Source organism: Nylanderia fulva, unplaced genomic scaffold (genome assembly GCF_048542155.1).
Source record: "Nylanderia fulva isolate GAGA-0341 unplaced genomic scaffold, ASM4854215v1 Scaffold26, whole genome shotgun sequence".
Classification (NCBI taxonomy): Eukaryota; Metazoa; Arthropoda; class Insecta; order Hymenoptera; family Formicidae; genus Nylanderia; species Nylanderia fulva.
Window position 1 is genome coordinate 355,351 of NW_028190325.1, and position 15,006 is coordinate 370,356.

The 15,006-nt window shown below is 30.2% G+C and overlaps 5 protein-coding genes across 7 annotated transcripts; 3 read left to right on the plus strand and 2 right to left on the minus strand.

Annotated features, from left to right (window-relative positions):
• Positions 1-173: 173 nt before the first annotated feature.
• Positions 174-6,286, minus strand: LOC114939681 (uncharacterized). 2 transcript variants are annotated; one of them, XM_029314071.2, is made up of 6 exons: positions 5,816-6,286; positions 4,732-4,886; positions 4,389-4,611; positions 3,079-4,139; positions 2,697-2,995; positions 174-2,207 (listed from the first exon to the last, which is right to left on the minus strand). In XM_029314071.2, exons 1-6 carry the CDS (start codon positions 5,892-5,894, stop codon positions 2,135-2,137), a joined length of 1,890 nt encoding a protein of 629 aa, XP_029169904.1. In that variant the 5' UTR covers positions 5,895-6,286; the 3' UTR covers positions 174-2,134. The 2 variants fall into 2 exon arrangements, with proteins under 2 accessions (XP_029169904.1, XP_029169903.1); XM_029314070.2 differs by having other exon boundaries at positions 3,079-4,148; positions 5,816-6,285.
• On the plus strand, positions 5,826-8,230 carry LOC114939682 (uncharacterized). 2 transcript variants are annotated; one of them, XM_085483581.1, is made up of 4 exons: positions 5,826-6,560; positions 6,671-6,835; positions 7,130-7,302; positions 7,428-8,230. In XM_085483581.1, exons 2-4 carry the CDS (start codon positions 6,683-6,685, stop codon positions 7,948-7,950), a joined length of 849 nt encoding a protein of 282 aa, XP_085339707.1. In that variant the 5' UTR covers positions 5,826-6,560; positions 6,671-6,682; the 3' UTR covers positions 7,951-8,230. The 2 variants fall into 2 exon arrangements, with proteins under 2 accessions (XP_085339707.1, XP_029169906.2); XM_029314073.2 differs by having other exon boundaries at positions 5,828-6,560; positions 6,656-6,835.
• A 199-nt stretch (positions 8,231-8,429) lies between these two features.
• Positions 8,430-9,774, plus strand: LOC146722876 (uncharacterized). The gene is made up of 2 exons (XM_029314072.2): positions 8,430-8,868; positions 9,077-9,774. The coding sequence occupies exons 1-2, from the start codon at positions 8,866-8,868 to the stop codon at positions 9,584-9,586; spliced, it is 513 nt and encodes a 170-aa protein (XP_029169905.1). The 5' UTR covers positions 8,430-8,865; the 3' UTR covers positions 9,587-9,774.
• Positions 9,775-9,981: 207 nt separating this feature from the next.
• LOC114939702 (exosome complex component RRP43) lies at positions 9,982-12,034 on the minus strand. Its single transcript, XM_029314100.2, has 7 exons — positions 11,800-12,034; positions 11,547-11,583; positions 11,320-11,457; positions 10,702-10,996; positions 10,494-10,614; positions 10,293-10,399; positions 9,982-10,149 (listed from the first exon to the last, which is right to left on the minus strand). Exons 1-7 carry the CDS (start codon positions 11,814-11,816, stop codon positions 10,025-10,027), a joined length of 840 nt encoding a protein of 279 aa, XP_029169933.1. The 5' UTR covers positions 11,817-12,034; the 3' UTR covers positions 9,982-10,024.
• Positions 12,035-12,382: 348 nt separating this feature from the next.
• Positions 12,383-13,758, plus strand: Fkbp12 (peptidyl-prolyl cis-trans isomerase Fkbp12). The gene is made up of 4 exons (XM_029314083.2): positions 12,383-12,620; positions 12,997-13,044; positions 13,283-13,469; positions 13,620-13,758. Exons 1-4 carry the CDS (start codon positions 12,584-12,586, stop codon positions 13,675-13,677), a joined length of 330 nt encoding a protein of 109 aa, XP_029169916.1. The 5' UTR covers positions 12,383-12,583; the 3' UTR covers positions 13,678-13,758.
• The last annotated feature ends 1,248 nt before the right edge of the window (positions 13,759-15,006 follow it).

Here is a 15,006-nt window from a genome sequence, read left to right on the forward strand (position 1 = left end):
AGAAATAATATTCATAATTCATATATATATATATTTATATTTCGTATATATTCCTCCTTCTCTCTCAAACATTTAATTAAAATATTCGGGGCAGTAGCATAATATGATAAAATAAAAACGAGATACACATGAACGACAAGAACGAGGAATAGATTTACCCACAATTATTATGATTCATCGGAAGAAAAGATTTATTTGTTAATCATTTGTATTTCATAATATCATGAATAAGAAGTTACAAGAGATTCCAAGAAACCTAAAGAAGTTTCGTGTTACAATTGCAAAGAACTATCGTTCGGATGTTGAATGTTGTGTGAATTATCGAGAAAATGCATAAATATCGTAAATACTTAAATAAAAAAGATTTTCAAATACTGTTCATATCCCATTTGAAAAAAATGCCATTAACTAAAATTCAAAATAAAACGCAGCTTATCGTACTTGTACTTATATGTATCTCTTTTGCTTCCTCTCTCTTCCTCTCTCTCTACTTGAATTTTAGACAATTTACAATTAAAATACTTCTTACAATTTTTTTTCATTTGTCACTCGCCTAATGTTAACACTTCGGCACTTCCAGTCTTTGTTACTTTCCGACCTGAATGTTACAATATGTAGCCGAATTTTCTCCTTTTTTTATACATATATCTACATAGTAGCAAAGCATAAAGAATCACAGATTCTTCGATGAATGAAGTCAATTTTGCTTCCTATCGAAAATTTGATAAAAGATCAGTCGCTCACATGGTGTAATCTTTTCTCAATCTCAAATATCCTAGTAAATTAAATTTTTAATAAAGCTTTGATAAAACCCCTTCTTTTCTGTCCCCAAAAAAGATTTGGAATTTATATTTTACGAGAAAATATAAGAGCCAAAATGAGAAACAATAATATATAAATTATAATATATAATTTAATAAAAAAAATCTATATTTTGCTGCGTAACTCATCAGAGACTTGGATCAAAATAATATTCAATTTGGTTACCGCTCACAATAAAATACATTTAAGAATTATTTTGGTTTTTCAATGTATATCTAAAAAATATGGGCACAATTGTAAATTATAAAGTTAACAATGCGCATTTTTGGATATTTGTATCATCTCGAAAGCGGTCGGTGATAATATTAATAAATTATCTCCGGGAGCGTCGGACTATTTAATACTCACAAAAATTCATCACACGACCGCTTCAATAATATCTCATCGGTGCCGCGCGCGCAACTTATATACCTATATTAACAAATCTATTAACATACACATATATATACATACATACATATATATATGTATGTATAAATTTCGCTTTTGTAGATATTCCATGAAAGAATGAATTTCATGACTTGTTAAACATTTTTTTTGTGTGATTCTCTCTTAATATCATGTACATATACAGATATGAATTTATTCTACTTTTTACAGTAAAGATCTATTGTTAAAATTTATATAATTATGTTCAATGTAACTAAATTGTGCTCGTTCTGAGAATAAAATAAAATTTAAAAAAATAACACGGAATAATGCAGCAACGATAATAAGAATAGTGATGTAATAATACTGATACAGAATGCGAAAGTTTGCAAAATTTTACTGTGAATTTTTCCTCTTGGATTTTGCTCGATTCACTTTGGACTAACAACAAGAGGTTTCATTATATAAAATCTCACAAACTTCCACCGTTTCATGACAATGACAACAATGATAATAATGGTGGTGAAGATTATAATGTAGAATAATGATAATTGTGGCGATCACACACTATAGAGGATGTCCCAAAAACTGGCAGTTCCTCTCAAATATTACATTGAGAGTATAAGGAAGCTAGGGAATTTTGGAAGACTTAAACTGCCATTGTATCGAAGAAATGGAAAGATTTGTGAAGCTTTTTTAAGAGAGCTCTCTTTATATCGCGATAAACATTATATAGGAAGTCTGTATATTTTTGTCTTAACACGATGCAAAAATTATTATTGCATTGACATTCAACCAACGATCTTATCCGAGAACAGAAGCGCGAAAATTCTGGGACACTCTGTATAGATAATTTTAATAATTGGATACAGATACTGTATTTTGTGTGTATGTGTGTATAATAATCTTATTTTTGCGCATTTAAACATTTTCCACTATTTTCTTAGTTTTCATCAGAAGACCCGCTAGAACTTTCTGGCATAGTGTTGAACCAATTTTCACGAGCCCCGGTGATCCTAAATATAAAGACAATTTTAAAATTGATCTACAAAGTTTTTCATGTACATAATTAATCTTCGTTAAAAGTATTGACACAAAAATAATTTTATAAAATCAGTTTCAATATTGTTTGGAAATAATTTAAGGCTCCTCGCCGATCATGTTGGAATTGTGACGTCAGAGACGAGAAAACGCTACAAATTCTTAGATGTTATTTTGAAATAAATGATATTTCGATGAAACCAGCACTTCTTAAAATATCTCGAAAACTATTATTTTCCCTTTATAATCAATCAACAGCTGTAAAATAATTATGATATCAAACTTTATCATGTGGAATGACTGAACATGTACAAAAACTAGACGAACTGGATCTCATATTACAATAATCGAGGATCCAAGAGCCTTAAAGTGTCAAATAAAAAATGCTAAAAAATTGTATAAAGCTTAATGATGAAAATTAAATAAAAAATCGTATAAATCTATATTGATCAAACATATATTACCTTGTACGTTGGCGTGTACTCGTCGGCAGTGTAAGTGAAGTTCTATAATACTGTGGTGTGGCACTTGTTGTTTCGTCCGGTCTTCTGTGTAACGTCATGGTTTCATGAAGAGAGGTGACTAGTTCGTCCTCGTTATCCAGATAATAACGAGAACCCGTCGCACTTTTGCAGTTCTCGCATTCGCTTCTATAATCGTCAGTGTCATCGTGCAGAGTCGGCAACGCTTGCATGCTGCATGTATACGTCATTGATTCGAAGCTGCCGCTCTGATTGATCTCGTTAGCTACACTTAATGAAGGCTGGAGCAGATAAAAATTTATATTTAATAAACGTCTACACATTATACGTCTGCATACTATTATAATAAATTATTTGTACATACTGTGTATTCGCGAGTTTTCTCGGGTACCTCTGCCGTCTCTGTTTTAGACGTTTCGGATTGCGCTACTAAACCGGACGCTGATGTTGTTGGAGTATCATCCGTATAAAACGTATCCACATCTTTGGTAGTAGTTTTGCAATTGTTTGAGCAAGCTGCAACCTCGGACAGCTTCATAGAATGCGACAAGCTTTTATGCGGTGTCGCGATGTTGCTTGGTGATAAACGGAGATAGTCCTTCGCCGAGCAATCGGTCAGAATATCTTTCGCTCTGTCGGTGATGCGAGATGTCAACGTTCGCGAGATCGTGCGATGGGAGGGCACGTCCGAATTCGACAAAGTCGCCGATATCGTGAACGCACCGGCGTCGTTCTGACGCGGAAAGATCGTCGTGTGCTGACGGTAATTCTTAGGTATAGTGGAATGCGAGATCGGCAATAGTGGCTGTTGCGTATTGGCGCTATTGATTCCAGAGTGTTGACTGTCAACGTTGAAATTAATCGTACCGATCGATGAGATGGGTAGATTCTCATATGTGTTTGTTCCCATTGTAAAATTCGTGGTAGATGTGCTGGTGTTCAGACCAACGGTAGACGTTGCATTGATATTCTGACTCATCGGTCGATAATTGCCAGACGCATATGCACTAGGACTAGGAAGTGGTCTACTCGACGAAGACATCAGGGGTGTATTTATATGATTATCGTTAGATGAAGCTTGCGTTAACTCATTTACAGTTAATTCATTTTGTGCGTCCGCGACGACCGACATGCTCGTGTGATTGTTCATATTTGGCATGTAATTATCGGAGAAGTTTATTGATAGTAGAGTATGCGGATTCATTGATAGCAGTTGTTCCGCCCTCGTCGCAGCGATTACTTCCTCGTAGGGCGGAGGCGCCTCGCCGCGCGGGAAGTAATTGCTGCCAGGTGGTTTCCACAATGAGTAACCTGTCCCGCAAGATATGTCGTCCATGGGAACCCCATGAGGCAATCCTCGGTCCAAATATCCCATACTGCCTAAGCTTCTCTGATCATCTCCAAGTTGTCTGTTTTCTCGACCCGCTACACAAACTAATATGTAACTATATATTACATCTTTTATATTGTAATATCAATTGAAACAAAAATTGTCATTTATTTTTGTTTCGATTGATTTTAAAACAATAACATTAATAAAATAAATTACACTAGTTTTTAAACAATCTAATAATTTTTGTCTTGATAGTAATATTATGTACTGTTGCACACAAATTTCAAAAAAGTTAAAATTTAAAACTCTAAACTATATATACAGATATTGTACAATATTACCTTGTATTTTACGCTGACGCAAACGATGAATCAAAAAGAATAACAAACTCAGTGAAAATATTGCTGTCACAAAACTGGCAACTGATCGTAAGCCTATATCATAATTGGCATTTCCATCTATTCCATTAGTTCCATCTTTGTCATTAAGTATCGCTGACAGTGTGTCATCCAAGCAAATAAATTCGCAACAGGTATCTCCTCTACGGAAAGACTTGCAATTCTCCTATATTGTGCAGAAGATTAATTTCGTATGACTCTTTAAACTTCAAATTTTATTCATAAAAAACTATAAATTTAAATACTCTAATTACAGTATTTGGAATATATTGTTAATACTACAGACCTCGAGAAATTTGCAAATAAATGCTTTGCACCACTTTGGATTGCCATTGTCACAAATACAAAAAGTACACGGTTCAGGTCCAGGAGTATAATAGATACCATTATTATAAGTGCGTCCATTTTGATCTTTACATCCAATTCCACTTTCTGCGAGTACTATAAATATTAAAACTTGATATTAAAGGAAGAAAACAAAAAATAATTGAAAAAAAATTAATATAATTACCTATAGTAGCCAATTAGGTAACTAATTATTTTTTCCATCTGAACTCTTAAATATTTATCTTTTTATGAAGTATATGCTATATGAATCAGACTCAAATAGTTAAATAATTGATTTAATATAAATTTGACTTCACATGACATAAAATCCTACTTTATTAAACATTTCCAATTAATCATTTTTAATTAAATTTCTAATTTAATTTAGGTCTAATACACCGTAATTTAATCAGAATAGATATAATACTTGAAAATACAAGTATGTAGATCACAATAATATATACATATACAAGCATTTTACAAAATTCCACATATACTTTCTTTAAGAAGGAATTAAACATGAGGAATTAAAAGGAATCAAGTCCATATTAAATTATTATCGAAGAGATGTAAAAAATCTGATCGAGAAAAAAAGCTTTAATTCCTTTCGATTAATCAGATTCCAATCTTTAATGTGTAATCCGATAAAGGGCTCAATTTTCGACGTTTAATACTGCAAGTGTCCCTTATTCTCGTTCGTCCGCGCCCGAGCCCTTATATACGTATGCAGCATATACAAGTTGCCCCATTTTTCTGATAACCCTCGAGAATGTCCGAGTTTAATCGAACACGCGGGCACATACAATACGCGAGCGGTTCGCACAAAATCGATGACATTATAAATAAAAGGTAAAATAGAGCACACGCAGAGATGCAGACATATAACTGCGCATATATATATATATATATATATATATATATATATATATATATATATATATGTATATATATAGATGTATATATATATATATATATATATATATATATATATATATATATATATATATATATACATATCGCGCGAGATCGTGTAATGAACTCACCCTTGAGACGAGTGAGGGTGAACGTGAGGACCGCGTAACCGAATAGGTTACCGCTGCTGCTGCTGCTGCTGTACCTCATTCTGTATCTGTTATCTCGTCATAGCTTCGCTGTGTCCCGGTGCGCGGCGATCCTTTCCCTCGGTGGTTTCCTTTCTTTTTTTTTAAATTAATTATTCGATCGGTAGCGTCGCGTCTGACGTACGTGTATGCAAAGTGCGTGTCGTATCCGATCACATCTCGTCTCGCAAGGACATGGCTTGTCAGTCCCGTTTTGTGGGAGATGTTCACGCGCGAACTCGCCTGATAGCTACATTTTTCCCGGATAACGTATTTAAGCGCGTCTTATTATCTATCTATCTCGGAGCTCTCAAGGCCGCGAGCCAACTCGAACGCGATTCACGCACAGCGACTCCCGGAATGATCGATTAATAAAACGGACGGGCTGTCTGCTAGCTGCTCCAAGAAATGCCACGGTCAAGCTGGCGCCATCTGTCGGCGAGTCTAGGGTTGGGTTGGATGGGATTCGCGGTTGGGTAACTGAAAAAATTTACTTACGATCGGTAAAGCAAATCTCGGATAGCTGACAGTTGACAGCCATTTTTTCGCTATTCCGGATGTTTACGTCTGTCACACATGTATGAATATTTCTAAATCGTCGTATATTTATCAAATACACAAGATGAATGTAATAAAAAATGCAATTCTTCATTAATTTGAGCAAAAAGACAAATTAATCGAGTGCAATGTACGTATTATTATGATTGTTTATAAGAAATAATTTACATTTGCTCTTTGTATCTAAGAATATTTTCTATATTTATTTTCTATAACATTTTGTAGTTTTCTCTCTCAAAGAAACACACCACTATGACTTCAAATAATGATAAATTTGCGGATGGCGTGGAAACAGAAATCATTAAAGGCGAATTGGATGATGTTTTGGAAGAAAAACCACGATCGAAAGGAAAAAGAATACAGAAAAAACCTTGCTCAAAACTGTTAGCATCAAGGATCATGAAAGTAATCTAGATATTTCGAAATTTTTATATGTACGTATATATAGTAAAATTAATAAGGATATATTATTATCTTCATCATATATAAGTTCCCTTTTTTGCATTAATTGTACTATCAAGTATCTTATTTATTTTCTGCAAATTACAAGTATAATTAATTCTCTGTATATATAATTATACTATTATAAATTATATATTATTTTGTAATAATTTATAATAGTATAACTTTATAACTTAATTTTTAATTTCATATTTTTTTATATTATATTTATATATTATTTCTTATGTGAATTTTTAGCGTGATGTACCACAAATTACTGTAAAATCTGCATCTCTTCGGATCGAGGAACTAGCACGACCAACAAAACAACGCGTGTTAATCACTTTAAGAGAGAAAATATCGATACTGCCACCAACATTTGTAAATAATCTAATTAAGATCATCGAGGCTGAATCTTGTATAACTCCAGAGTATGTATCATATATGTGTTTTGCATTCTCAAATTTTAATTTTAATTTTATATGAAAGTTATATGAATATTTTTTAATTTTAACTTGTAATTTAGCAATCTCTGACAAGCCCTTATTGTTCATAGGGAAGCTGCGAGAGTCCTTCGCCGGAAGAAACGTACAAGGAAGAAGATATCACAATTTTCACCACTTATGAAGAAATTGATGAAAGAGATTACCGAAGATGCAACAATGTTAGACAGGGATGCGACAATGTGTCAATATCTGATGGCTGAACACTTTGTCAAGAGCATTCTAGGACATCGTTGTCAGACGCGAAAGAAGGATATTGATGAAATTACGACTGTGATATTGAAACGATTAACATCTCTTGACAGATATACGATGGATGCTCAAAATGGTGATCGAGCAACGCAACAGTTGCGCTTTTTAGCTGATATAATAGCTTGCTGGATAACTGATATACTTAACGAAGTTGCTCAAGTCCATAAAGGAACTCTGGAAGACTATTTTAAGAAAAGACAAATGAAGATGATAGAAGTGAATGATTATGATCAAACAAATATTCAAAATGAATATTGGGGGCAGATAGATCAGGAATATCTTCCTATAAAAGAAGAAATAAAAGAAGAAAATGTAGAAGACTAAGAAAGAAAGGAGAAAGAAAATAGAAATAAAGCAGTTGAATGAAGAAATGAAAAGCATAACAGAGAAAATGAAAAGATTAAGAAAAAAATAGAAAAATTAAGAAATTATAAGAAGATAAAGTAGAAAACGCTGAAGCAAACATTGATATTATTAATGCTAGACTGATTGTTAAAATATACCAAAATATTCTTCTGATTTAAAACTTTATTCTAGTCATTTAAAATAGAAATTTGATGTAATTATAAAAAAAGTTAAAAATATAACAAGATGAGCTCTGCTATTTTTGCTTTATAAAATTTAATATTCTTTATCCTGATTGAGCTATCAAATGCTTTAAAGTAAAAATAACATTAGAGAGTATTTATGATCTGGCAATTAAATATAAGAATTATTATATTTTAATTTAAAGCAACAAGAATAAAATGTATAAAATATAATAAATAACGTAAATTTTCTTTAGAATAAATTCTATAATAATCAAAAGCAATATAACCTAACCTAACCTAGCGATTCATAATTTCGTTTCGTTCGCCGATCATGGCTCATGACTAGTTTGGCGAATATATAACTAAATTTTCAGAAAATATTTTTTACATTTATAGAGTTTTGATATAAATTGTATATTTTGTATAAGTATATTAAATTTTTGATCGAGATACAAATTATATTGTAATCATTCTGAATATTCATCTATCATACATCTGTCATTAAAACATAAGAAATAACGTATGGCTGGCTCGTCTATCGATCAAACTAAATTCTTTCGGTATAAATACGATGAAAGTTATATTCACAATCGCGTGTCTAGTGAAAATAACGAGGCAACTTTGCAAGAATATTTAATAGCACTACATAGAGAAACAATTATTGTAATTTTTTATAGTTAGTATATAAAACAAATTGCAGATTCTGAATATGGTAATTATTGAATTTAATTAATTTTTCTATCAATTTAATATTTTTAATTGTATATTCTTTCAATATTTTTTATACTAATTTATTAAAATTATTTCCTATTTGTTTGAAACTATCACAATTTTTCTCATTTTTAAGAGACTGACTCTGTGTTCTTTTTATATTTTCCAAGATAAAGTTTCCTCAATAATTCTATTTTTCTCTCTTACAGGCATCTACATCCAAAAAACATACCACTGGTGCTGTCCGCAAGAAGAATACAATAAAATTTGAGCTAACGGAAGAGCAAAAAGCTGATATAAAAGAAGCTTTTGATTTATTTGATCCGGATGGTACTGGAAAAATTGCCACCAAAGAACTTAAAGTTGCAATTAGAGCTCTGGGCACTGAACCAACAAAGGAAGAATTAAAGAGACTTGTAGCGGATGTAGATCCAGATGGTCTTGGCAAAATATCTTATGAAGAATTCTTAAATATAATGACAGTGAAAATGTCAGAGAATGATTCAAAAGAAGAAGTATTAAGAGCCTTCCGTCTCTTTGATGATGATGATACAGGGAAGATATCTTTCAAAAACTTGAAAAGAGTCGCACATGAATTGGGAGAAAATCTGACTGATGAAGAAATACAAGAAATGATTGATGAAGCAGACAAAGATGGAGATGGAGAGATATCGCAAGAAGAATTCTTGAAAATCATGAGAAAGGCATGTTTATATTAAGTTATTGAAGTATATAATGTGATTTTTTTTAAGTTAAATATATGTTTTATTGATGTCCCTAAAGGAAAGACTGATATATGTATTAGCACATTATATATTTTTGTCACAAATATTTTCTCATGGTATTTCTATAAATATATTCAATAACTTGCCATAAATGTTCAAATAAAAATACTAACTGTACAATATCTGTTAATAATTATATTCTCTTTCCACTTTTCTAGAATTTTATTCTTTTCTTTTTTTTTATACATTATCTAAAGTTTAATAAAATAGGAATTTAAAAAATAGATATCCTGGATATTTTGTGTACCTTCATATAATAATACCTATTATAAAAAAAATGACATTATATATATATATATATATATATATATATATATATATATATACACACACACACACAGTAAAAAAAAGTTAGTTTTTTATTTAAGTAATTTAATCTTCTATATTCTCGTTTAGAGTCGAGATTGCAGCATTAATCACTGATCTGATTGACTTTGCTCTTACTTTTGTCATTTCTAATCCTTTGCAAAATAAATTTTGAGAGATAGCAATTCCACCTATATTAAGATTATTATTATTAGAGAATAATTTATTATCATATGAAATGAATATATTTTAATAACCATTAAATAATAGAAAGATAATTAAAATATAAATATTTGCTATACTATACTATACTATACGAAAGCAAAATACATACCAGGTTTATATATATAACATATTTCCTCTTCATCATCCATCACAATAGAAAATCTTGCTGATGACAAATCTTCCTCATCATCTGAAGGATCAGCTAGCAACAGTTGTCTATAAATAAAAAAAAGAAATAATTGAAAACTTAATTGTAAAAAGAAAAAACAATTAAGAATATTTAATTATAATAATAACTCAAACTACTGACTTCTCGAATATTGCAAATGATGCAGAAACTGGAAGTGTTCTTACAGTAAATGCCTTTCTATTTTCTGGATGTACAACAATTACTCCTGTTTCCTTGTTGTAGTTTACTTCAGGTAAAGTCACTGCAAAGTAAATTTTTTTGTCAGAATAAAAAAGAAATTGAAAATATACGTTACGTAATACTTAAACAGCAACACATTATAACTTACATGTTTTAAGAGCTGCAATTACTGCTCCAATACAAGCGTCAACAACCGAGCCATTGTAATTTAAACACGAGATATCACAGTACAAGACCCATACTAATTTATTTTTGCATATGCAAAGATCTTTTAAATCAAGTGCTTTTGAATTGCTTAATATAATATCTATTGATTTAGAAAGCACTTGTGCTTGTTCACTTGGTGGGCCCGGACGAAACTTTGAAGAACACAGAGGAGATAGTTCTACATTTGGTATTATGGAACCATGATCTGAAAAATCTGCTTTTGGTGTCGCTAATTCCTGAAACATTATATTTTGAGATGTTGCATATTTAATTGCCACTTTATCAAATTAAAGATATTGTTATTTTAATTCAAATTCTTTAATAAATATAAATTTCATATATATATATATATATATATATATATATATATATAAATATATGTATATATAAAGAAAAATATCATTAAATTTAAATAACATGTACATATACAAAATTTTAAAATACACAAATACATTATATAATATTTAGTCTGTTGAAATATAAATATGAATTTCACATTAAGAATTTTATTAAAATTTTAGTTATATATGATTATAAAAAGTATTGAAAATATACTTACAGCTTTAATACCACAAACTGCAGTTGTGTCACCCAATTTAAATATCGCTGAACTATCTGCTTGGACAATTGATGAAACATTTACACTCACTGGTCTAAATGATAAGAATTTTCTACCATCTGGTCGAATGCCCTGTTTCTGAAAATGTTTATAGACTTGTCATATATTTGTTTATAAAAAATTTGTCAAAATATTGTCAAATTCTTAATTGCATATGTGATACTCACAAGATAATCTTGTAAATATTTTACAGGATGAATTGTTCTGCAAATATATTATATTTAAATAAATAACATTTTTCGAAAACAAGATAACAATTAAAAGCCTATAAAATATATTTTTCTATTTTATAAATTAATTAAAAATATTTTCTTGATAAAATTGTCAGACAAAGAGATGAGACTTTTTCACAGAGAATTTCAATTTCTTTACTTATTATGCATATTTTGTAAAAAATTATTTGAAAAATAAAATACACACCTGTATTGTAAATCCATTTGCGCGTTATATTTTATAAAAATTCATGAATTCTATCAAAATTCATCATACATAAATTGTTTACTTGAAAATCACATGTATCGCATATCTGATAGGGTTTTCTATTTTCTTCTAATATCACGTGGTTCCTAGTCATTTTCCACCAACCGCGTAGCTCGTATCGGATTATGCATCATTAGATTAAACTAGCCAATCGCAGCCATTTTATTCTTTTGTGTCCAAGCCCTAACGATAACAATTATTTCGGTAAAATATACAGGGTGTCGCATTTTAATTGACTACCCTCAAAAACTTTATTTGTAATTAAAAAAAGTTTCAAACAGAAATTGTAAGATTTTCAAAGGTCTATTTATTGGCCTTATCAGTTTGACCTTGGATGGCGTTGCCAAGATCAAACTGAAATAAATAGACCTTTCGAAACCCTACAACTTTTGTTCGAAACATTTTTTTCTAAAGTAACAAACAGAAAAGTTTGAGGGTGGTCAATTAAAATGGGACACCCTGTATATATGCTTTTTATATGCCGCGTTATTGCGCATGCGCCCGAAAATCCCACGATCCGGAATTACTGGAAATCACTGTCCGTGGATTGTGGGTAGTGTGGAGTCGGAGTAGTGTCGTTTTATGCGAATTCTGTTCTCTGTTCCAAACGTTCTAAGCTAGAGTCGACGTCGAGAAATTGTGACTCCGAATTCTCGCACGAGTCTTGCTTACCCTTGAAGAGAGAGCTTGATCGCTGGTGCGAAGAGAAAGAAACTACGTAGTCATGGGCGTGGAAGTCGAAGTTCTGCAACCTGGCGATGGTAGTAAATAAATGTTTTATTTTTTCTACGGACTCTCGCTGAATTTTTCTTTATCGTGTTTCCTCTTCGAGAACCTTCTCTCCCATTTTGAAATGCTCCTTTCCACGCGGTATCGCGTTTCGATGCTACGAAAGTTTCTTGGCGACTCGCTCGATACTCATTAATATGTCACGGTCTAAAAGACCGCGAACGAACGTAATTTACATACGTGTTGTAACGTGGTTTCTATATTCAGATAAAATAAATGCTATGCCGCAAAACAATACACACGTACACACTTCTCTCTTTTTTATTTATTACAATCCTAAAATATATTTACTACAACTCCAAATGTATTTTATTGTAATATTTTTCACGAGTTTCTGTTTATGTGCAGGTCAAACCTATCCAAAGACTGGGCAAACAGTAGTTGTACATTACACAGGTACTTATTTTGTGTATGAATATACTTAATATTTTGAATTTCATACATATAATATTTTATAATAATATATAATATAAAATATATATCTCAGAATAAAAAGCAACATTTACTATTATTTTATATATAATAAGGGGGACAGATTACATTATATTTCATTATTTTTATGCAAATATTAATTTTTTTATACATATGTCATAAGGTTAATAAGATAAATTAATAAATTTTAATATATTTTTAGGTACTCTTGACAATGGGAAGAAATTCGATTCTAGCAGAGATCGTGGTGTGCCATTTAAGTTTAAAATTGGCAAGGGTGAAGTAATCAAAGGTTGGGACCAAGGAGTGGCAAAAATGTGCGTCGGAGAACGAGCCAGGCTAACATGTTCTCCAGATTATGCTTATGGCAGTCGAGGCCATCCTGGAGTATATCCTTTAATGCAAAATAATATTAAGTACAGAATAATCAAATGTATTAAATAGAATTATTATGTACATATATGTAGATAATTATTCTATTTAATTTATTTGTTATAAAATACAAATAATTAATTGTATTAGCCTTGACAAAGACACACTATTCCTCCAAATGCAGTTCTCATCTTTGATGTGGAGTTACTGAAGGTGGAACCCTGAAATACCTCTTAGAATGTACCAAACTGACCAAATGCATTTCAATACAAACAAAAAAAGAATAAAAAATTGCATCAAATTGTATTATGTAGTAGTCGTTATATAAACGCGGCACATCCTGTGCTAACACCTTAATTCAATCGCTCAAATATTAAAAAACTGCATTTGTTATCAATTGATATGTATAAAACATTGAGATTATTTGAACATTGCATGTGCAATAATGCATAAATTTATTTAAACTATTAAATTGGTAATATTAAAACATTTTTTATAAATATTAAACTGTATGTAAAATTTATACTAATGTGTAGTTTAATTATGAACTTTTTACACATATACACACAAAACATTTTACTTTTATATTTGATTTAAAACCTAATCATGTTCCTATAATGAGCAGTTGAATAAAGGGGCCTTTCAAGTATTCACCAAATATACAATGACCTGTTCATTCTATTCACATATTATATATTTCATAATTTTTCAAATATTTTATAGAACAACCCACTGATGTTAAAAAATATAATTACATTGATGTAACAGTACAGGTCTTTACTGACTACACAATAAAGTACAACAAAAAATTGTTTTGTCAAGTATATATCTTTTTTTCACATGTATTATGTGACTAAATAAATTTGAAAGCAAGTGTGAAAAAGGATAAACAAAATAAGTTACAAAAACATTTTTTATTTAGTGTATGCACATAACACATGTTTTAATATAATTATATTTGAAACAAAGCTTATTCAGATATTGCTTATTCTTTTTTCTATTCTAAATTTCTCTAGATAATATACTTAAAGTGATTATAGTTTTTTTTAAAGACATTTTTCTAATTATTAATGTTAACACTATTGTGTGTGTTTTATATGTATTTGTTATATATATTTTATTTTTATTGATTACATTATTATCTATTAAGTATATATATACATATAATATTTTTTCCATGAGAATTTAACATATCTTTTACAACAGAAAAGAATGTGTATTGATAAAAGTTATTATTTCAATACATTTTAATACAAAAGTACCAAAATTAATGACTGTCTTTTTTATGAATTCTTAATAAAGAAATGATTGTGAAAATAGAACATAAGTGCTTAAAAATCTAAAACAAATACACCTTAAATTTCTAGCAATTCTCTATAAAATTGTTATAACAATAAATAAAAAATAATTAAAAAATTTTTTAATATGGTATCTATTTAAAATATTTGACTTTTATTCATTAGAAAGCAAAAATAAATATAGAAAAAGAGTAAGAGGAAAAGAAGAAAGGAGAGGAAGAGAGAATTTGTTGCATGCACACACACACAACTGATT

Excerpts from the sequence above, each read along its gene's own strand:
- LOC114939681 (XM_029314070.2), bottom strand. The coding sequence starts at position 5,894 with ATGAGGTACAGCAGCAGCAGCAGCAGCGGTAACCTATTCGGTTACGCG. Across the intron at positions 4,887-5,815 it reads CACCCTCACTCGTCTCAAGG|TACTCGCAGAAAGTGGAATT; the intron begins GTGAGTTCATTA and ends TAATATTTATAG. Across the intron at positions 2,996-3,078 it reads AGAAAACTCGCGAATACACA|CCTTCATTAAGTGTAGCTAA; the intron begins GTATGTACAAAT and ends TATCTGCTCCAG.
- LOC114939682 (XM_085483581.1), top strand. The coding sequence starts at position 6,683 with ATGACTTCAAATAATGATAAATTTGCGGATGGCGTGGAAACAGAAATC. Across the intron at positions 6,836-7,129 it reads TAGCATCAAGGATCATGAAA|CGTGATGTACCACAAATTAC; the intron begins GTAATCTAGATA and ends GTGAATTTTTAG. Across the intron at positions 7,303-7,427 it reads GAATCTTGTATAACTCCAGA|GGAAGCTGCGAGAGTCCTTC; the intron begins GTATGTATCATA and ends TATTGTTCATAG.
- LOC114939702 (XM_029314100.2), bottom strand. Across the intron at positions 11,458-11,546 it reads AATATTTACAAGATTATCTT|AAACAGGGCATTCGACCAGA; the intron begins GTGAGTATCACA and ends AAACATTTTCAG. Across the intron at positions 10,615-10,701 it reads AATTGCAGCTCTTAAAACAT|TGACTTTACCTGAAGTAAAC; the intron begins GTAAGTTATAAT and ends TTTACTTTGCAG.
- Fkbp12 (XM_029314083.2), top strand. The coding sequence starts at position 12,584 with ATGGGCGTGGAAGTCGAAGTTCTGCAACCTGGCGATG. Across the intron at positions 12,621-12,996 it reads AGTTCTGCAACCTGGCGATG|GTCAAACCTATCCAAAGACT; the intron begins GTAGTAAATAAA and ends GTTTATGTGCAG. Across the intron at positions 13,470-13,619 it reads AGTCGAGGCCATCCTGGAGT|TATTCCTCCAAATGCAGTTC; the intron begins ATATCCTTTAAT and ends ACAAAGACACAC.